This window comes from Hyaena hyaena, unplaced genomic scaffold, assembly GCF_003009895.1.
Source record: "Hyaena hyaena isolate Hyena2069 unplaced genomic scaffold, ASM300989v1 scaffold_70, whole genome shotgun sequence".
In the NCBI taxonomy this organism is placed as follows: domain Eukaryota; kingdom Metazoa; phylum Chordata; class Mammalia; order Carnivora; family Hyaenidae; genus Hyaena; species Hyaena hyaena.
Window position 1 is genome coordinate 2,275,707 of NW_024080701.1, and position 17,741 is coordinate 2,293,447.

At 38.2% G+C, this 17,741-nt stretch overlaps 1 protein-coding gene across 5 annotated transcripts in view; it reads left to right on the forward strand.

Moving 5' to 3' along the window:
• The window catches only part of MGA (MAX dimerization protein MGA), a 166,763-nt gene that overhangs the window by 103,828 nt on the left and 45,194 nt on the right, over positions 1-17,741 (forward strand). For all 5 annotated transcript variants that reach the window (XM_039232925.1, XM_039232923.1, XM_039232926.1 and 2 more), the window contains exons 6-9: positions 7,914-8,045; positions 8,514-8,618; positions 9,601-10,262; positions 11,406-11,754. In XM_039232925.1, coding sequence (XP_039088856.1) covers positions 7,914-8,045; positions 8,514-8,618; positions 9,601-10,262; positions 11,406-11,754 — 1,248 coding nt within the window. The remainder of the gene's footprint in view (positions 1-7,913; positions 8,046-8,513; positions 8,619-9,600; positions 10,263-11,405; positions 11,755-17,741) is intronic.

Sequence of the window (17,741 nt, forward strand, 5' to 3'; positions counted from 1 at the left end):
TTCATGGAGGACCATGGGGGAGGAGAAGGGAAAATAGTTGGGGAGAGGGAGGGAGGCAAACCATGAGAGACTTGAATGCTGAGAATAAACTGAGGGCTGATGGGGGTGGGGGCGAGGGGAAGGGCGGTGATGGGCATGGAGGACGGCACGTGTGGGGATGAGCACTGGGTGTTATATGGAAACGAACTTGACAATAAACTATTTAAGGAAAAAAAAAGACTTAGAATTTCAGAGTAAGTTCCATTGGCTAAGTATTTCTAGTAACTGAGTGATGCCAACTCCAGGTCCCTTTCTAAAAATTGATAATTTAAATAACTTGTTAAATTTCAGTTAAGTAATTTTATATTTCTTTGCTTTTCTAGTAATTGTGGAGCTTCATTATTTAAGAATTTATTTATATTTTTTGAGAGAATGTGTGTGTGATTAGGGGAGAGGAAGAGGGAGAAGGAATCTTAAGCAGACTCCATGCTTAGCATGGAGCCTGATGCAGGGCTTGATCTCAAGGCCCTAGGAGCATGACCTGAGCTGAAATCAAGAGTCGGACGTTCAACCAACTGAGCCACTTAGGTGCCTTTCATTATTTTTTTACAATATAGACACTTAAGCTTTTTGAGCTGAAAACTTGAAAAACTTGAAAGGATTTTTGAGGTTGCTTTGAAGTTGTGGAAGAAATGATATTAAGCCTAAGAGGGTGTTAATTGTTTTTGGCAGTAGTTTTGTTGTTCAAATAAGAGTCTTAATTGTGTTTTCCACAGAACTACATTTTTTCTCTCTCCTATACTATCTTCACTGCATCCAAATTGATTTACTGTCAACCTGAAATTATCTGTTTTTGAACTTTAAAAGTTATTTTTTGTAGAAGCATTTCTCCTTCATTCTACCAAGTCAATTTTATGTTGATTTAAAATTTTTTAAAAAATTTAAGTAAGTTTTATATTTGAACCATAGGGAACATAGGAGTTCCCATATACTCTTTGTTCAGTTTTCCTTAAAATGTTAAAATAAATTTAACATTTATTTCCAGTTAGTCAATATCCTGTGTTATATTAGTTTCAAGTGTACAACATTTATTTATTTATTTTTTAAAGTTTGTTTCTTTTGAGACAGAACACAAGCTGGAGAGAGAGAGGAGAGTATCCCAAGCAGACTCTGCTATCAGCATGAAGTCTGACATGGGATTTGAATCCACAAACTGTTAGGTCATGACCTGAACCAAAAATCAAGAGTTGGACATTGACTGAGCCACCCAGGTGCCCCCAGGTGTACAATTTAGTGATTCTGCAATGCCATACATCACCCAATGCATTGTACAAGTACACACCTTAATCGCTGTCACCTATTTAATTCACCCCCACCCACCCTGCCACTCCCCTCCTCTCAGATGACCATCAGTTCTGTATGCTTAAGAGTCTGCTTAATTTGTCTCTCTCTCTCTTTCCCTTTGCTCCATTGTTTTGTTTCTTACATTCTACATATGAATGAAAATATATGATATTTGCCTTTCTCTGACTTACTTTGCTTAGCATTATACTCTAGCACCATCCATGTTGTTGCGACCTGTTTATTCTATCAGTATTAACTTTTGTCAGTTATAATGTTAAATTCCTTTATGGCGGTCTTTCTAGAGCTCTGTGACTCGACTTTAGTTAAAAATATATTCTTTTTTTTTTTTAATTTTTTTTTAATGTTTTATTTATTTCTAGGAGAGAGAGAGACAGCGTGAGCAGGGGAGGGTCAGAGAGAGAGGGAGTCACAGACTGAAACAGGCTCCAGGCTCTGAGCTGGCAGTCAGCACAGAGCCCGAAGCGGGGCCCGAACCCACGAACCACGAGATCATGACCTAAGAGAAAGTCGGACGCTTAACCGACTAAGCCACCCAGGTGCCCCTAGTTAAAAATATAGTCTTAACAATGTAGAGTTAATTGGTAGTTAACTGGAGTTTTTCTTTTATATATATCTGCATTTTTAAAGTTTATTTTTTAGAGGGAAGAGCGCAAATTGCAAGCAGCTGACAGTTTGGAGCCTGATGTGGGACTTAAACTCAGTAACCATGAGCTGAAAAATCAAGAGTTGAATGGTTAAACGACTGAGCTACCCAGGCGCCCCTATTTATCTGCTTTTCTATTCTATGTTGTTTAATTATGTAGGAGTCTTGAGTGTGTTTTTGTGGGTACTTGATATTTTAGTGGGTTTAGCTGGGGCAGGCTTTTTTTTTTTTTTTTTTTTTTTACCTACAGTTTATCTTAGGTGACTGCCTTTGAACCTAAACTGTATCTTTTTTCAATACTGTCTTTATGAGTCTTTTTTTGTAATGGTGTGATAATATGTTTTTAAGAAGTAGCTCCTAGAGACGCCTGGGTGGCTTAGTCGGTTAAGCGTCCGACTTCGGCTTAGGTCATGATCTCCTGGTTCATGGGTTCGAGCTCCACGTTGGGCTCTGTGCTGACAGCTCAGAGCCTGGAGCCTGTTTCGAAGTCTGTGTCTCCCTCTCTCTCTGACCCTCCCCTGCTCACACTGTCTCTATCTCTCTCAAAAATAAATAAAACATAAAAATAAATTAAAAAAAAAAGAAGCAGCTCCTATTCTGGTGAAAAAGCAAAAGCGTTCAGGAGTAGGATTTAGCTTAAAATGTCATATGTGGAAAACATTTTATGCTATTTTGGGGATATGCTTTCTGTGAATAATTAAGCTATTTTATGTTCTGCAATGTAATCTCATAGGAAACCAACTAAGTCTATAGGTCTCATATATGTGTTAATTGGGGAAGGATTTTATTTTAGGACAAACATTTCAGGATAGTACAGATCAACTGAATTGAGAATTAATTCGAACATTGTCTCTGTGCCATTGAGTTCTCTACTTTTATGACTAAAAATCAATAAGTTTGTTTATTATTTATTTTCAATATTTAGTTTTGAAAGAGACAAAGCACAAGCGGGGAAGGGGCAGAGAGAATGGGAGACACAGAATCCAAAGCAGGCTCTAGGCTCTAGATTTGAACTCACGAGTGGTGAGCTCATGACCTTAGCTGAGGTGGAATGCTTAGCCGACTGTGCCACCCAGGTGCCCCTGATAACGCGTATTTAAAATAGATTTGGACTTTTTGTTGTTTTTAGGTCTTGCTAACTCTTTTGGGTGAAGCTGGAAGTTTAAAATAACAAGTAAACGCAGAAAAGAAAAGAGAAAAACATTTCCTAAATGTGATTGTGTGGGTCTAGATTTTGCATGTCTACCTACTTGGTTGTGTGGTTATGTTTTTAATCAGCTTAATTCCTTCTTTTTGACATCTATGTAGGCAGCTCTTCTGACATTTTGTTTTGTTTTTTTGGTCAATAATCATGAGTATTTTTCTCAAAGCACTGGGATATCTAATTTCTTTTTTAGAATTCAGTTCTCATTTGAATTTCTGCAGTATCTTGCTTTTTGGTGCCACTCTGCTGTCTTTACCCACCTTTCCTAGTTAATTCTGCTTATTCTAACATAAGCATTACACCTTCTGTAAAATTTTACTGTATTCCCTTGGGATTTTCAAGTGTCATTTCTTTTTACTTCCCTCTCTTAGGACTTTATTACCCTATTTTAAGTACTAATGAGTCAGTTGGGAAAACAACACTTAAAGCTCTTGGAATTCTGGGAAATGTCTTTTATCTCTACTACCATCTGTAGTACAGATATTTCATAGAGAAGGTGCAGTAAATACTTATAAAACCCAGTGTGGTGAATTGATATTTTACTGATGAGGACGCAAAAGCTAAGAGAAATTTAGCCCAAACACAAGATTGGAAACTAATTGTTTTGCCTCCTAATCATATTTCTCCCTGATCTATTGGAAACCGGAGGAAAAAATATTTTATTTTTTAGTTTTTATTTTATTTTTTTTAGAGAGAGAGTACTCATGAGGGAGAAAGGGGCAGAGGGAGAGAGAAACTCAAGCAGGCTCCATGCTTAGTGCAGATCCCAACACAGGGCTAGAGCCCCTGGCCCCAGAATAATGATCTGAGCTGAAATCAAGAGTTGGATGCTCAACCACTGAGCCACCCAGGTTGCTCCTATTTTAAGTGTTTTTTTTTTAAGGTTTGTTTAGTTTTGAGAAAGAGGATGAAAGCAGGGGAGGGTCAGAGAGAGAGGGAGACACAAAATCTGAATCAGGCTCCAGGCTCTGAGTTGTCAGTACAGAGCCCGACACGGGGCTCAAACCCGTGAACCGTGAGATTGTGACCTTAACCTGAAGTCAGATGCTTAACAGCCACTCAGGTGCCCCTAAAGATTTTATTTTTAAACCGTCTCCCCACCCACTGGAACTCGGACTTATAAACCTGAGATCAGATGTTGCACCGTCCACCAACTGAGCCAGTCAGGTGCCCCTGGAAAGAATATTTTATTAAAAAATTTTTCTAAGATTTGTTTATTTTTGAGAGAGAGAGAGAAAGAGAAAGAGAGAGACCGAGCGTTGATCAGGCAAGCAGAGAGAAACAGGGAGACCTAGAATCTGAGGTAGGCTCTAGGCTCTGAGCTGTCAGGGACATGGGGCTTGAAGTCATTAACTGTGAGATCATGACCTCAGCCAAAGTTGGCTGCTTAACCAACGGAGCCACCCAGGGGCCCTGGAAAGCATATTTTATGACATTAATATTAATCATATCATGTGATTAACTAAAATAAAAATAAAATATTTATGGGAAAGAACTGGACTTAGAAACTAAAACCTAATCACGATCTAGCAATCATCTTTCAGTTAAGTTCTGTGTGGAGGATACCCACATTGCCATAAGAATTTGTGGCTCATACTCTATGTAATGCCTTCACTTTTAGGGGACCAGTATTATGTATACCTTTTGGAAACCTATACCTATGATTAAAAAAAAATTTTTTTTAGTGGCGCCTGGGTGGCCCAGTCAGTTAACTGACTGACTTCGGCTCGGGTCCTGATCTCATGGTTCGTGAAATCAAGTCCCGCATCGGGCTCTGTGCTGACAGCTCAGAGCCTGGAGCCTGCTTCAGATTCTGTGTCTCCCTCTCTCTGCTCTGTTTTTTAATGTAAACACTTTTTTGCTCATTAATAAGCCAGTAATTCACAAAAGAGGAAATTCAAATTAGAAGATTGTCACTAGTAACAGAAGAGTACATATTTAAGAATGGTAGGATATAAATTTAAAGCAAAAGATTGGAACAAGTGTTTTAAGTCCATTGATAATACATGTTGGAGAGAAATGATCAGCAAGAGTTCTCATGCACTCCTGGAGGGAGTATAAATTGAGAGTAATTTGGCATTATCTAGTGCACAAGTTCCTAACTAGTGCATTTTGGCACATGGTTATCCGTGATATATAGCAGATAATAATATTCTTGAAATAGTAATCTCCTCAGAATGGCCAAGCATGACCAAGGCCATGGTCATGCCTCCAGCTACAAGCAGCTTCAGATTTATCCCAGTTTGTTGTATAATTATCATTTTCTTACATGCCATTACACTAGAAGGATTCAGAAGAAGTGTTATGTTAAACTTCTTAGCAGTAACTATCAGGCTACACTCTATAGATGAATTTATTAAAGAGTGTTAGATGATTTACAGAATATCCTGAAAGGCCAGAGAAATATCCTGTGACTCTGTAGCCAGGAAAAAAATGCTTGCAGTACATTTGCAGATTGTTCATATAAGCAGTCCCACAACATTGGACAATCACTGCCATTTTCAGTATAGACACGGAACATGGTATACTTAGAGCTAGGACCTTCATTATTTTTACCTCTAAAAACTCTTGGCTGGGGCACCTGGGTGGCTCATTTGGTTAGGCATCAGACTCTTGTTTCAGCTCCAGTCATGATCAGAAGGTTTGTGAGTTCAAGCCCTGCATCAAGTCCCACCCTCAGCGCAGAGCCGGCTTAGGATTCTGTTTCTCCTTCTCTCTGCCCCTCCCTGTTTGTGCTCTCTCTCTCTCTTAAAAAATAAACTTGAAATTCTTGGGCACTCTTGCCTTCATTTACACAATTCTGCAGCATATCTCTTTCTTCATGGTGTTCTATCCTACATTGAGGTCTTTCATGGGAACAGCTGATTGGCAGAACCTAGATTACATGTCTGCATGCAGACTGTAAGGAAAGTTGTAAAGTGAATTTTTAAAATACCTACCTTGAAGAGGTTAGAGTTAATAATGGGGAAAGCTTTCTGCTAGAGGAAGTGTATTCAGAATATTTTGGGCAGCCACAAATATGTCGAGCACTCGCAGCATTCAATACAATTTATAGATGAACATACCCCATTATATAGCAATTTTGTTCCTGGGCAAATGCCACAAGGAAAAGCTGAATGCGCTAGGGAAGGTCTCACACATGAGACCATTCTTGTACATAATGTATAATTATACTGTAAAGTATTGTAATTTTTTTTTTTTTGAGAGAGACACAGGGCACAACTGAGTGAGAGTTCAAGAGAGAGGGGGAGAGAGAGAGAAGCGGGGTCTACCTGAAGTGGGGCCTGAGATTACCTGATGCCGAACTTGAACTCATGAACCCTGAGATCATGGCCAAAGCCAAGTCAGATGATTAACTGACTGAGCCATCCAGGTTCCCAGTAATTGTTAGAAGTAGGAAATAAATAGAGGAAGGGAGGTGGGAGGTACAGGCTTCCAGTTAGGGAATGTGTAAGTTAGGGGAAGAAAGGTACGGCATAAGAAATACATTTAGTGGTATTGTAACATTGTCAACCATACTCTAATAAAAAAAATAATGAACTAGGAAACAACCTAATTCTCATCTATAGGAGAGTGGTGAATAAATTAGGAGTACTGTGTATTTATAATCTGGAGTAGCATACAGCAGTGAACATGATCTAGAGATAAATTTGTCAGCATAGACAAATCTCAGATCTAAAATGTTAATCAAAAAACCCACAAAATTGTAAAAGGATATGCTAAACAGTTGCTCAAAAGATTCTTTTTTTTTTTTTTTTTTTTTAATTTCTGAGAGAGAGAGAGAGAGAGAGAGAGAGAGAGAGAAGAACATGAACAGGGGAGGGTCAGAGAGAGGGAGACACAGAATCTGAAACAGGCTCCAGGCTCTGACCCAGCTGTCAGCACAGAGCCCAATGTGGGGCTTGAACCCATGAACCGTGAGGTCATGACCTGAGCTGAAGCCGGCCGCTTAACTGACTGAGCCACCCAGGTGCCCCAGAGATTGCCTCTTCAATAACTACAAGTAAGCCATAATATTTATAGGTTCAGTTAACCATAAATATCATTGTTAATAACTAGAGAATTAGTAGCCATAATTCAGGCCAGAAGCTTAGTATATGGCAAATTTGTGTTAAAGGTCCTAGAAAGTCTCCGGATCACAAAAGGTTAAAGGACAAATGATCTTAATTTTACTATGTTTATGTATTAGTTACTGTTGCTTAACACATTGCCATTCAGTTACCACACATACTGTCTCAGTTTCTTTGGGTCACAAGTTTGGGCATGGCTTAACTGAACCCTCTGCTTCGTGTCTCACAAGGCTGCAATTAAGATGTCCGGTCTGGTTTTTCATCAGAGGCTTGACTGGGGAGGGATCTCCTTTCATTTTCTGTCAGGTTGTTGGCAAAATTTATATCATTGTAACTTTAGTAACATGCACTCTTATTATCACATACACAGTAATCACACACATCCTATCCCTTTGGTCACATTCTGCCTATTAGAAATAAAGCCCAGGCCCTACCTACACTCTGGGAAAGAGAGGAGAGGATTACACAAATGTGTAATACCAGGAGGTGAGGATCATGGGTCGCCTTAAAGCCTGTCTGCCACTTTTTATTTTTATTTCATTTCTGCTCTCCCCCTCTCCCTTTATCTCTAGTAATATCCTCTCCACCCCAAAAGTAAAAAAAAAAACACAAACAAAAATCCAGTGTGATTTGTGGTTCTTTTTTCTTGTAGTGGGCTTAAAATTAAATTCAGTGGATCCGACAATGAGCATTGATCTTAAATACTTGGGAGTACAGCTGCCTTTGGCTCCAGCCACTAGCTTTCCTTTCTGGAACCTTACAGGAACCAACCCTGCTTCTCCTGGTGAGTGTGTAGCATTTGTAAAGTCAAATGAAGTTGTGATATAAATAAAAAAACTACCTTTGTTAGAGACATTTGGATGATATTCTGTTTTTTATTATTGTTTATTTATTTTGAGAGAGTGTGTGTGCAAACACGCACGTGCCCCTAGGATGATATGCTAAGATCTTTTACCTAGTGGCATAATCTTAATGGTTTATACATTTCAGATTAAGTCTTAGTAAATAATTGGGGCACCTGAGTGACTCAGTTGGTTAAACATCCAACTCGATTTCAGGTGATCTCATGTTTGTGAGTTCAAGACCCACATTGACTGTGAAGAGCCTCCTTGAGATTTCTCTCTCTCCTCTCTCGATGCCTCTACCCTACTCACACTTTCTCTGTCAAAATAATTTAAAAAATTTTAGTAACTAGATATTAAATATTGCTTGTCTTGAATTTTGGTCATCTTTTTTACTTTTTCTTTTATAGATGCTGGATTTCCCTTTGTTTCTAGGACAGGGAAGACCAATGACTTCACCAAAATCAAGGGATGGAGGGGAAAGTTTCATAGTGCTTCTGCATCTAGGAATGAAGGTAATCAGCTTTAAAAAAAAAAATTGCAAATATGTTCTGAAACATGTGGTCAAAGCCTTGTGTTAAAAGTAAGTCATGGTTGTTTTTCTTCATCTTTTCTTCACGTGCTGCACAAAAATGAAAATAATTGTCTTCTTCTTGATTTCTGTTCATTCCCCGTGTTCCATATCCCTGACCATATCAGGCTTAAATTATCCCTGCACCCTTTTTAAGTTGCACTTCCTTTCTGTAACTCCTGCAGTTATGATAACTATCATTCTCAGGTATTATTTCATAACTGTATATTTCAGAGCTGTAGTGTGATTCCTGACAACATTACATTTCCAAGTCCATTTCTAATCTAAACATTTTGACTATATGCCTGTTGGTCTCCTTTCTTGGTGCTTTTCCCACTGCATTTATTTTCAGTTTACATTCTAACCAGGTAAATTTACCATGTGTCCAAAATAGTTTTCTCCTCTTTGAATCCTTGTACATTGTTACCATAGTATAATGCTTGTGTCTCTACTACACTTAAGTTTTCATTCCTTAAAAACTAAATTTTATACCCCTTTCTGTGTTTTGTGTTTTATATCACAGTCCAGGTACTGCATTCTGTTAATCTGTTAAATAACCTCTTGGTGTTCTGTTGAGGTTTGACTTAAGTATAGTTTTTGCTTTTATGTTTTTACTTAAGTGGTTTCTCTGCTAAGGTTATAAGTTGCCAAAGGTTGTAGACTCTTACGTCAATTATTACTATTGTTAGCAGTTCGCAAAAAATCATGGTAAATATATGTAATGAGGTAATTTTAGATAATGGGTTTTAATGTAACGTATGATTCAATATCTTCACTTGGTTTTCTATTTTTTCTTCCTTCTGAGGAGGTTGGTTTGGAAGATTTAATAGCTTGTAGCTTAATGCCCTTGACCTTTTTTAGTGTATTTTTCCTAGATATCTGAAGATCTACCCTATGTTTAAGTATCTGCATCTCTTTAATTTTAGGTGGAAATTCAGAAGGTCCCCTGAAAAACCGTTCTGCTTTTTGCAGTGATAAGCTTGATGAGTACTTGGAAAATGAAGGCAAGCTGATGGAAACAAGCATGGGTTTCTCTTCCAATGCTCCCACATCTCCTGTGGTATACCAGCTTCCCACCAAGAGTACTAGCTATGTACGAACACTCGACAGTGTACTAAAGAAGCAATCTACCATTTCCCCTTCTACCTCCTATTCTTTGAAACCTCATTCTGTGCCCCCTGCCTCTCGAAAGGCAAAGTCTCAAAATAAACAGGCAACTTTAAGTGGCCGAACTAAATCATCTTACAAATCCATTTTACCGTACCCTGTTTCACCAAAGCAGAAACATGCTCATATGATTCCAGGAGATAAGGCTGCCAAGAATTCTTCAAGTACCATCTCAGAAAATCAGGTGAATAACTTTGTTGTGCCAACTTTAGATGAAAATACATTTCCAAAGCAGATTAGTTTGCGGCAGGCACATCAACAGCAGCAGCAACAGCAACAGGGAACTCGCCCTCCAGGCTTGTCTAAATCTCAAGTGAAGCTCATGGACCTAGAAGACTGTGCACTTTGGGAAGGAAAACCAAGGACTTACATCACTGAAGAGCGAGCAGATGTATCTTTAACAACTCTGCTTACTGCTCAGGTGAGTGTCTGTTGTTTGCCAGAAGCATGTTTGTTCATGGTTGGAAAAAATTAGGTTAGTGAGGGGAAATGGGAATGGACTTTTTGGCAGGAGGATCAGGCATTTAGTTACCTTAGTGATAACTAAGGAGGTTCTGCTTTCTATATTTGTTCTTACTTCTAACTAGACACCCTAGTATAGATCCTTTCCTGCCTGTAGAGGGAGACAGTACGTTTGTGCTTTTTAATGTTTCTCTCCTATATAAACTCAGCCGGCCATTCTGAAAGTCTCTAATTTCATTTTCTAGCATGTAGGCAAGTACAGTTGCTAATCGTGTTAAAACAGCTTTGAAAGTTCTCCTTAAAAGGTACTACATTTCAGAAAATGTAAAAAAAATTATAAATGTATGGAGAAAAAGCTTTTGTGTTTTATAAAATTTTTTATTAAGAATTTTTTGCTTATTATTGATTCACGTATCTTAGAAGCCTCTGGTACATGTGAAATAGTAAAAAAGCAAGTGACTGTATTTTTGTCATGAAATTTGTGTACCTTACCTTCCATTTTTAAATTCTGTGACTAAATTTTTGACCTGAAGATCATCCGATGTTGGGATTAAATACACATTGTGCCCTTTATTATTAATCATTTTTAAAGACAGTTATGTACATATCCTCTTCCCTTTTTATTAGTTACTGAAAAGCAGATGTCAGCAAACGATTTCCTTAAAGGTCCAGGGAGTAAATATTTTAGGTTTTGTAGGCTGTACATACTCTGTTGCAGTTACTCGACTTTGTGCTATTGTTATGCTGTAGACATTATGTGTTTCAGCAAAACTTTATTATAAAACAGGCTGGATTTGGCCTGTGGGTCTTGTCAACCTCTGCCTTAGAATATTATGTGTAATTTCTGTTGAGAATAAATTCATTATTGTTAATATTTGGCTCATAATTAATTAAAATATTCTCTTGTCTCTGCTCTGCGTTAAAATGGGAGATTGTTCAGAATCCTGGTTGTATTCATGTTCTGTCCTTTAAATCTACTGCCAATCTTGTGCTATTAATACTGAATATTGGACTGAAAAGGCACACCAATATATGACTTGTAAGCTGTTGGTGGTGTGGGAACATGATTTAGTCGATTTATAATTTTCTACTTTAATTTTAGGCATCTCTCAAAACTAAACCCATCCACACAATCATAAGGAAACGAGCCCCTCCATGCAACAATGACTTCTGTCGATTGGGTTGCGTGTGTTCCAGTCTAGCTTTGGAGAAGCGCCAGCCTGCTCACTGCCGCCGACCAGACTGCATGTTTGGATGCACTTGTTTGAAAAGAAAAGTTGTACTTGTTAAAGGAGGATCCAAATCTAAGCATTTCCAGAGGAAAGCTGCTCATCGTGATCCAGTGTTTTATGATGCTTTGGGAGAGGAGCAAAGAGAAGAAAGAGAAGAGGGAGTCAGGGAGGAGGAAGAACAATTAAAAGAGAAAAAGAAGAGAAAGAAGCTGGAATACAGTGAGTATTAGTTGAGAATTAAAACAGTACAGTTTCAATTTTTAGAAAAGTTTGGCTATTTATTTCAAATAATACTGTTACTTATTTTAATCCTTAAATCTGTGATCTAGTAAGAATTTTGAGAAATCCTTACCCTTAAATGTTCTTTCTTTGTGGCTTGTGTGATAACATACACATGCATGGACACAGACACACTTTTTTTTAAATACAATTTTTCTTTTGACTATAGCTTTTCTGTGCGAAATTTGAATCATTCTCTCATTTGGACTTCCAGAATACCTTTGAAGCTTCCTCCGTTACTGTGTCTCCCTTCTCTTCCCATGTTCTTTGAATACACAGATGATCAGTATAATCCATTGTTTTCTCTCCACCCCCCTCCCTGGCTTTTATTGAGGTATAATTGACAAATATAATTGCGTATATTTAAAGTGTACAACATGACAGTTGGCATGTGTATACTTTGTGAGATGGTTACCACAATGAACTCAACTAACACCTCTCATTTTCTAAAAGAAGTTGTTTCCCTGGTCCTTGTTTGAGCTATTCACCATGTGATGGGAGTTTGGGGGACAGAATAAGGTCATAATTGAGTTATAAGCATTACATACTATTTACATACTATTTTGAAATGCTTGTTTTTCATAAAGTATGTAGACCCACCAAATTACGTATTATACCATCTTTTATTTTTCCCTTTCTACTGTATTTTTTTGTTGATATATTGAATATAATTTTGGCATATAATTGAAGATATTTTTGCTTGCTTGCTTATTTATTGGAGAGAGTGAAGGGGGAGAGGCAGAGGGAATCAGAGGATCTGAGGTGGGCTCTGCATTGAAAGGCTGACTGCAGTGAGCCCAGTGTGAGGCTTGAACTCAGAACTGCAAGATCCTGAGCCAAAGTCAGACACTCAGTGGACTGAGCCACCCAGGTGCCCCGAAGATTATTTTTTCCTTCCTACTTTATTGGGGAAATAATAGTCCTTTTTTGGGCAGTGTATATTTGCATTTGCTGTTGCTTGCCATGTCAGTGTAAACATCAATTGCAGTGAATGTTGAATACTTGACTGTACGTTCTTCTAGGATTTTTTGTTAATACACTTGTGTGCATATATTGGGTCCTGTAGAAATGAAAGTATTGTGTATGTAGTATTATAACCTTTAGAAATTGGCTATCATAAAGTCATGTTCTATTTTCCATATCAACAAGTATAGATCTATATTATAATTTTAGCTTTAATAGCTTCATATTACAGTCCTTTTGGTTGGATATTTAGCTCTTTTGTATTTTATTATGAACGGTACAGTGTCGAACATTCATGTTCACAATAGGCAATTAAAAGTGGAATTGCTGTGACATTGAGAGCACTTTAAAGATTTATAGATGTTTCTAGAGTTGTACCAACAACACATTTATCATTAGTTGGATAGTGCCAATTTTTCTGTACTCAACACTGGATTTTTCCTTAATGTTTATTATTTTTCAGAGAGAGAAAGTGTGAGCAAGGGAAGAATACACAGAGAGGGAGAAAAAGAATCCTAAGCAAGCTTTGCACTTGTCAGCACAGAACCTGACGTGGGGCTCGATCACATTAAACTTGAGATCACGGACCTGACCTGATATCAGGGGTCAGACACGTAACCAACTGAACCATCTAGGTGCCCCCTCAGACTGATTTTCTTTTTCTTTTGTTTTAAATGTTTATTTTTGAGGGAGAGAGAGAGAGAGAGAGTGCACGCTTGCACAAGTGGGGGAGGGAGGGGCAGAGAGAGGTGGGGGAGAGACACAGAATCTGAAGCAGGCTCTAGGCTCCAAGCTGTCAGCACAGAGCCCATTGCGGGGCTTGAACACACAAACCGTGATGACATGACCTGAGCTGAAGTTGGACACTTAATCGACTGCGCAACCTAGACATCCCCCTCAAATTGAATTTAAATCCTTCCTAGGCAAAGTGGTTTCTCTTTAAAAAGGTTCATAATATCTTCTTTATTCTTAAAAATAATTTTTTTTAAATGTTTACTTTTTTTTTTTTTTTTAAGATTTTTATTTATTTCTAGGAGAGAGAGAGAAAGACAGCGTGAGCAGGGGGAGGGTCAGAGAGAGAGGGAGTCACAGACTGAAACAGGCTCCAGGCTCTGAGCTGGCAGTCAGCACAGAGCCCGACGCGGGGCTCGAACCCACTAACCGCGAGATCATGACCTAAGCGAAAGTCGGACGCTTAACCGACTAAGCCACCCAGGCGCCCCAAATGTTTACTTATTTTTGAGAGACAGACATTGTGAGCAGGCAAGGGGGAGAGAGAGAGAGGGAGACACAGAATCCCAAACAGGCTCCAGGCTCTGAGCTGTCAGCATAGAGCCCGACGCAGGGCTTAGTCCTCCAAACTGCAAGATCATGACCCAAGCTGAAGTCAGATGCTTAACTGACTGAGCCACCCAGGGACCCCTTCTTTATTCTTAATGTTACAAATGTCAGAAGGCTGTGTTTAGATAAAATCGTAAAGCTATTACTACCTGTTATTCAGTAGAATCTTTAAATCTGTAATTTCATATCCCTTTGACATACTTTTTTCCATCATTTTTCCCCCCATCATTTGAGTATTTGCATTCTCATTTTCTCACTTCTAAACTTCCTCTAAATCATCCATAGTTTTTTTCCTCACCTATTGCTTTTCAAAACAGGCTGAAAGATTTGTCTTCTAGTTTTCATGTGTAATTGTTTTTGGCTTTGATCTCAGTAACATTTTGCTTCTAAGAACTCTTCCTTATTTCTCTTCTTTTTTCATAGCAGTCATAACAAAAATACCTTCTCTCCTTTCCTTATCTTCCCTAACAGTACAAAAAAACTGATGGCTCCTAGAACATAGTAAGTCATGTTTCTTAAAATGATCTGTACCAATGGGAAAAACAAAAAATAGTTTGATAATTGGCTGGCTTTTGGAGTTTAATTAAGGTTAAGACGCAGGGCAAATACCTAACCAAGAAAACAAAGTAATAAAGCCTAACAGATAAAACAGTTTTCATATTTATGTGGCTTCTGTAACTTTGTTACTTTGAAATGGAAAAGTATAGCTGTTTGTGCCAAATGGGAGAAAACTTTGTAAGGAAATACAGATAGAACTAAACTAATAATTCTTAATTATATTTCATTTAAACCTTTTAAATCTTATTTTTTTAAAGATCATTTAGGTATGTGGAGGCAGTATCTTATTTAAACACTGAAGTAGCAATTAGAATAGCTTGGCCCTATTCTCAGAATAGACAGAGACCAGAAGAAGACCCAGACATAAATATATTTCAGTTTACTAAATTACAGGTGACATTTTAAACCAGTAGGGAAAGTATTTATTCTCAGTAAGTGGTGGTACACCTGGCTAGCCATATGGGGGAGAAAAGATTCTCTACTATAAATCTCCCATCAAATAAAGTTCAGATCATATTACCTATATTTAGGCCCATTTATTAATGTATTTAGTATTTTTTTAATCTTGAAAGTAAAGACGATGTAAGGAGCACTACATATGAATGAGATCATATGGTATTTGTTTTTCTGTGATTTATTTTGCTTAGCATTATACTCTCTGGTTCCATCTAGGAAATGCCAAGATTTCATTTTTTCTTATGGCTGAATAATATTCCATTGTATATACATACCACATCTTCTTTATCCATTCATCAGTTGATGAACACTCGGGCTGCTTCCATAATTTGGCTGCTGTGAATAATGCTGCTGTAAACATAGGGATGCATGTGTTCCTTTGAATAGTGTTTTTGTATTTTTTGGGTAAATACCTAGTAGTGTAATTTTTGGATCATAGAGTAGTTCTATTTTTAACTTTTTGAAGAATCTCCATACTTCTCTTTTCCAGAGTAGCAGCAGTAGTTTGCATCACCAACAGTGCAAGAGGGTTCCTTTCCCCCCCATATCATCTTCAACACTTTTTTCTTGTGTTTTTGATTTTAGCCATTCTGACAGGTGTGAGGTGATATCTCATTGTAGTTTTTATTTGCATTTCCCTGATGATGAGTGATGTTGAGCATCTTTTTGTGGTCTGTAGGCCGTCTGTATGTCTCCTTTGAAGAAATGACTTCATGTCTAATGCCCATTCTTTAATTGGATTATTGGTTTTTGGGTATTGAGTTGTATCAGTTCTTTATATATTTTGGATACTAACCCTTTACTGGATATTTGCAAATATCTTCTATTCAGTAAATTGCCTTTCAATTTGCAGTGCAGAAATTTTTTATTTTATTTTTATTTAAAAAAAAAGAGAGCAGGAGCGGGGCAGAGAGGGAGAGTGAGAATCCTGTGTAGTCTCCACGCTAAGCACAAAGTCTGCTGTGGGGCTCTATCTCATGACCACAAGATTATGCCTGAACCAGAATGAAAAGTTGGGTGCTCAACCGACTGAGCCACCCAGATGCCCCCAGAAACTTTTTATTCTGATGTAGTCCCAGTAGTTTACTTTGTGTTTTTATTTCCCTTGCCTCAATAGACATATATAGAAAAATTTTGCTATAGCTGTTAGAGTAATTACTGCCTTTATTGTCTTCAAGGAGTTTTATGGTTTTGGGTTGTAACATTTTGGTCTTTAATCCATTTTGAGTTTATTTTTGTTGATGACGTAGTTTAAGAAAGTGGTCCAGGGGCGCCGAGGTGGCTCAGTCAGTTAATCATCTGACTTCGGCTCAGGTCATGATCTCACAGTTCATGGGTTCGAGCCCCGCGTTGGCCTCTGTGCTGACAGCTAGCTCAGAGCCTGGAGCCTGTTTCAGATTCTGTATCTCCCTCTCTCTCTCTCTTACCCTCCCCTGCTCATGCTGTCTCTGTCTCTGTCTCTCTCTCAGAAATAAATAAAACATTAAAAAAAAAAAAAAAGCAGTCCAGTTTCATTCTTTCTCATGTAGCTGTCCAGTTTTTCCAACACCATTTGTTGAAGAGATTTATTCCTATTGTATATTCATTCCTCCTTTGTCGAAAATTAATTGACCGTGTAGTTGAGGGTTTATCTCTGGGTTATTTGTCTGTTCCATTGATCTGTGTCTGTTATGTCAGTACTATACTGTGTTAATTACTACTGCTTTGTAGTATAACTTGAAATCTGGAATTATGATACCTCTAGTTTTCCAGTTTTTTTAATTAAACATTTTTTATTTTTAAATTAATTTTTTAAAGGTATTTTTTAGTGTCTTTATTTTATTTTGAGAGACAGAGACAGAGCGAGTGGGGGAGGGGCAAAGAGAGAGGGAGACACAGAATCTGATGCAGGCTCCCTGCTCTGAGCTGTCAGCACAGAGCCCGATGCAGGGCTCGAACCCACGGACTGAGATCATGACCTGAGCGGAAGTCGGATGCTTAACTGAGCCACCCACATGCCCCTAATTAAAAAAAATTTTAAATATTTATTATTTTGAGAGAGAGAGTATGTGGGAGCCTGGGTGGGGCAGAGAGAGAGAGAGAGAGAGAGAGAGAGGGAGAGAGGGAGAGGGAATGAATCCCAAGCAGGCTCTGTGCTGCCAGTGTAGACACCAACATGGGGCTCTAACTGTGGAACTGTGAGATCGTGATCTGAGCTGAAATCAAGAGTCAGATGCTTTCACCTCTTTGGTTAAGTTTATTCCTAGATATTGCATTGTTTTTGGTGCAACTGCAAATGGATTTTTCTTTTCTTTTTTCTTCTTTTTTTCTTTTTAATGTTTTATTCATTTTTGAGAGAGCACAAGCAGTGGAGGGGCATAGATGGGGACAGAGGATCAGAAGGAGGCTCTGTACTGACAGCAGTGAGCCCGATGTGGGGCTTAGACTCAGAAACCATGAGATCATGACCTGAGCCAAAGTCAGACTTGCAACTGACTAAGCCACCCAGGTGCCACTGGATTTGTTTTCTTAATTTCACTTTCTGCTGCTTCATTAGTAGTGTATAGGAATGTAACAGTTTTTTTGTACATTGGTTTTGTGTTCTGAGACATCAGTTCTAGTAGTTTTTT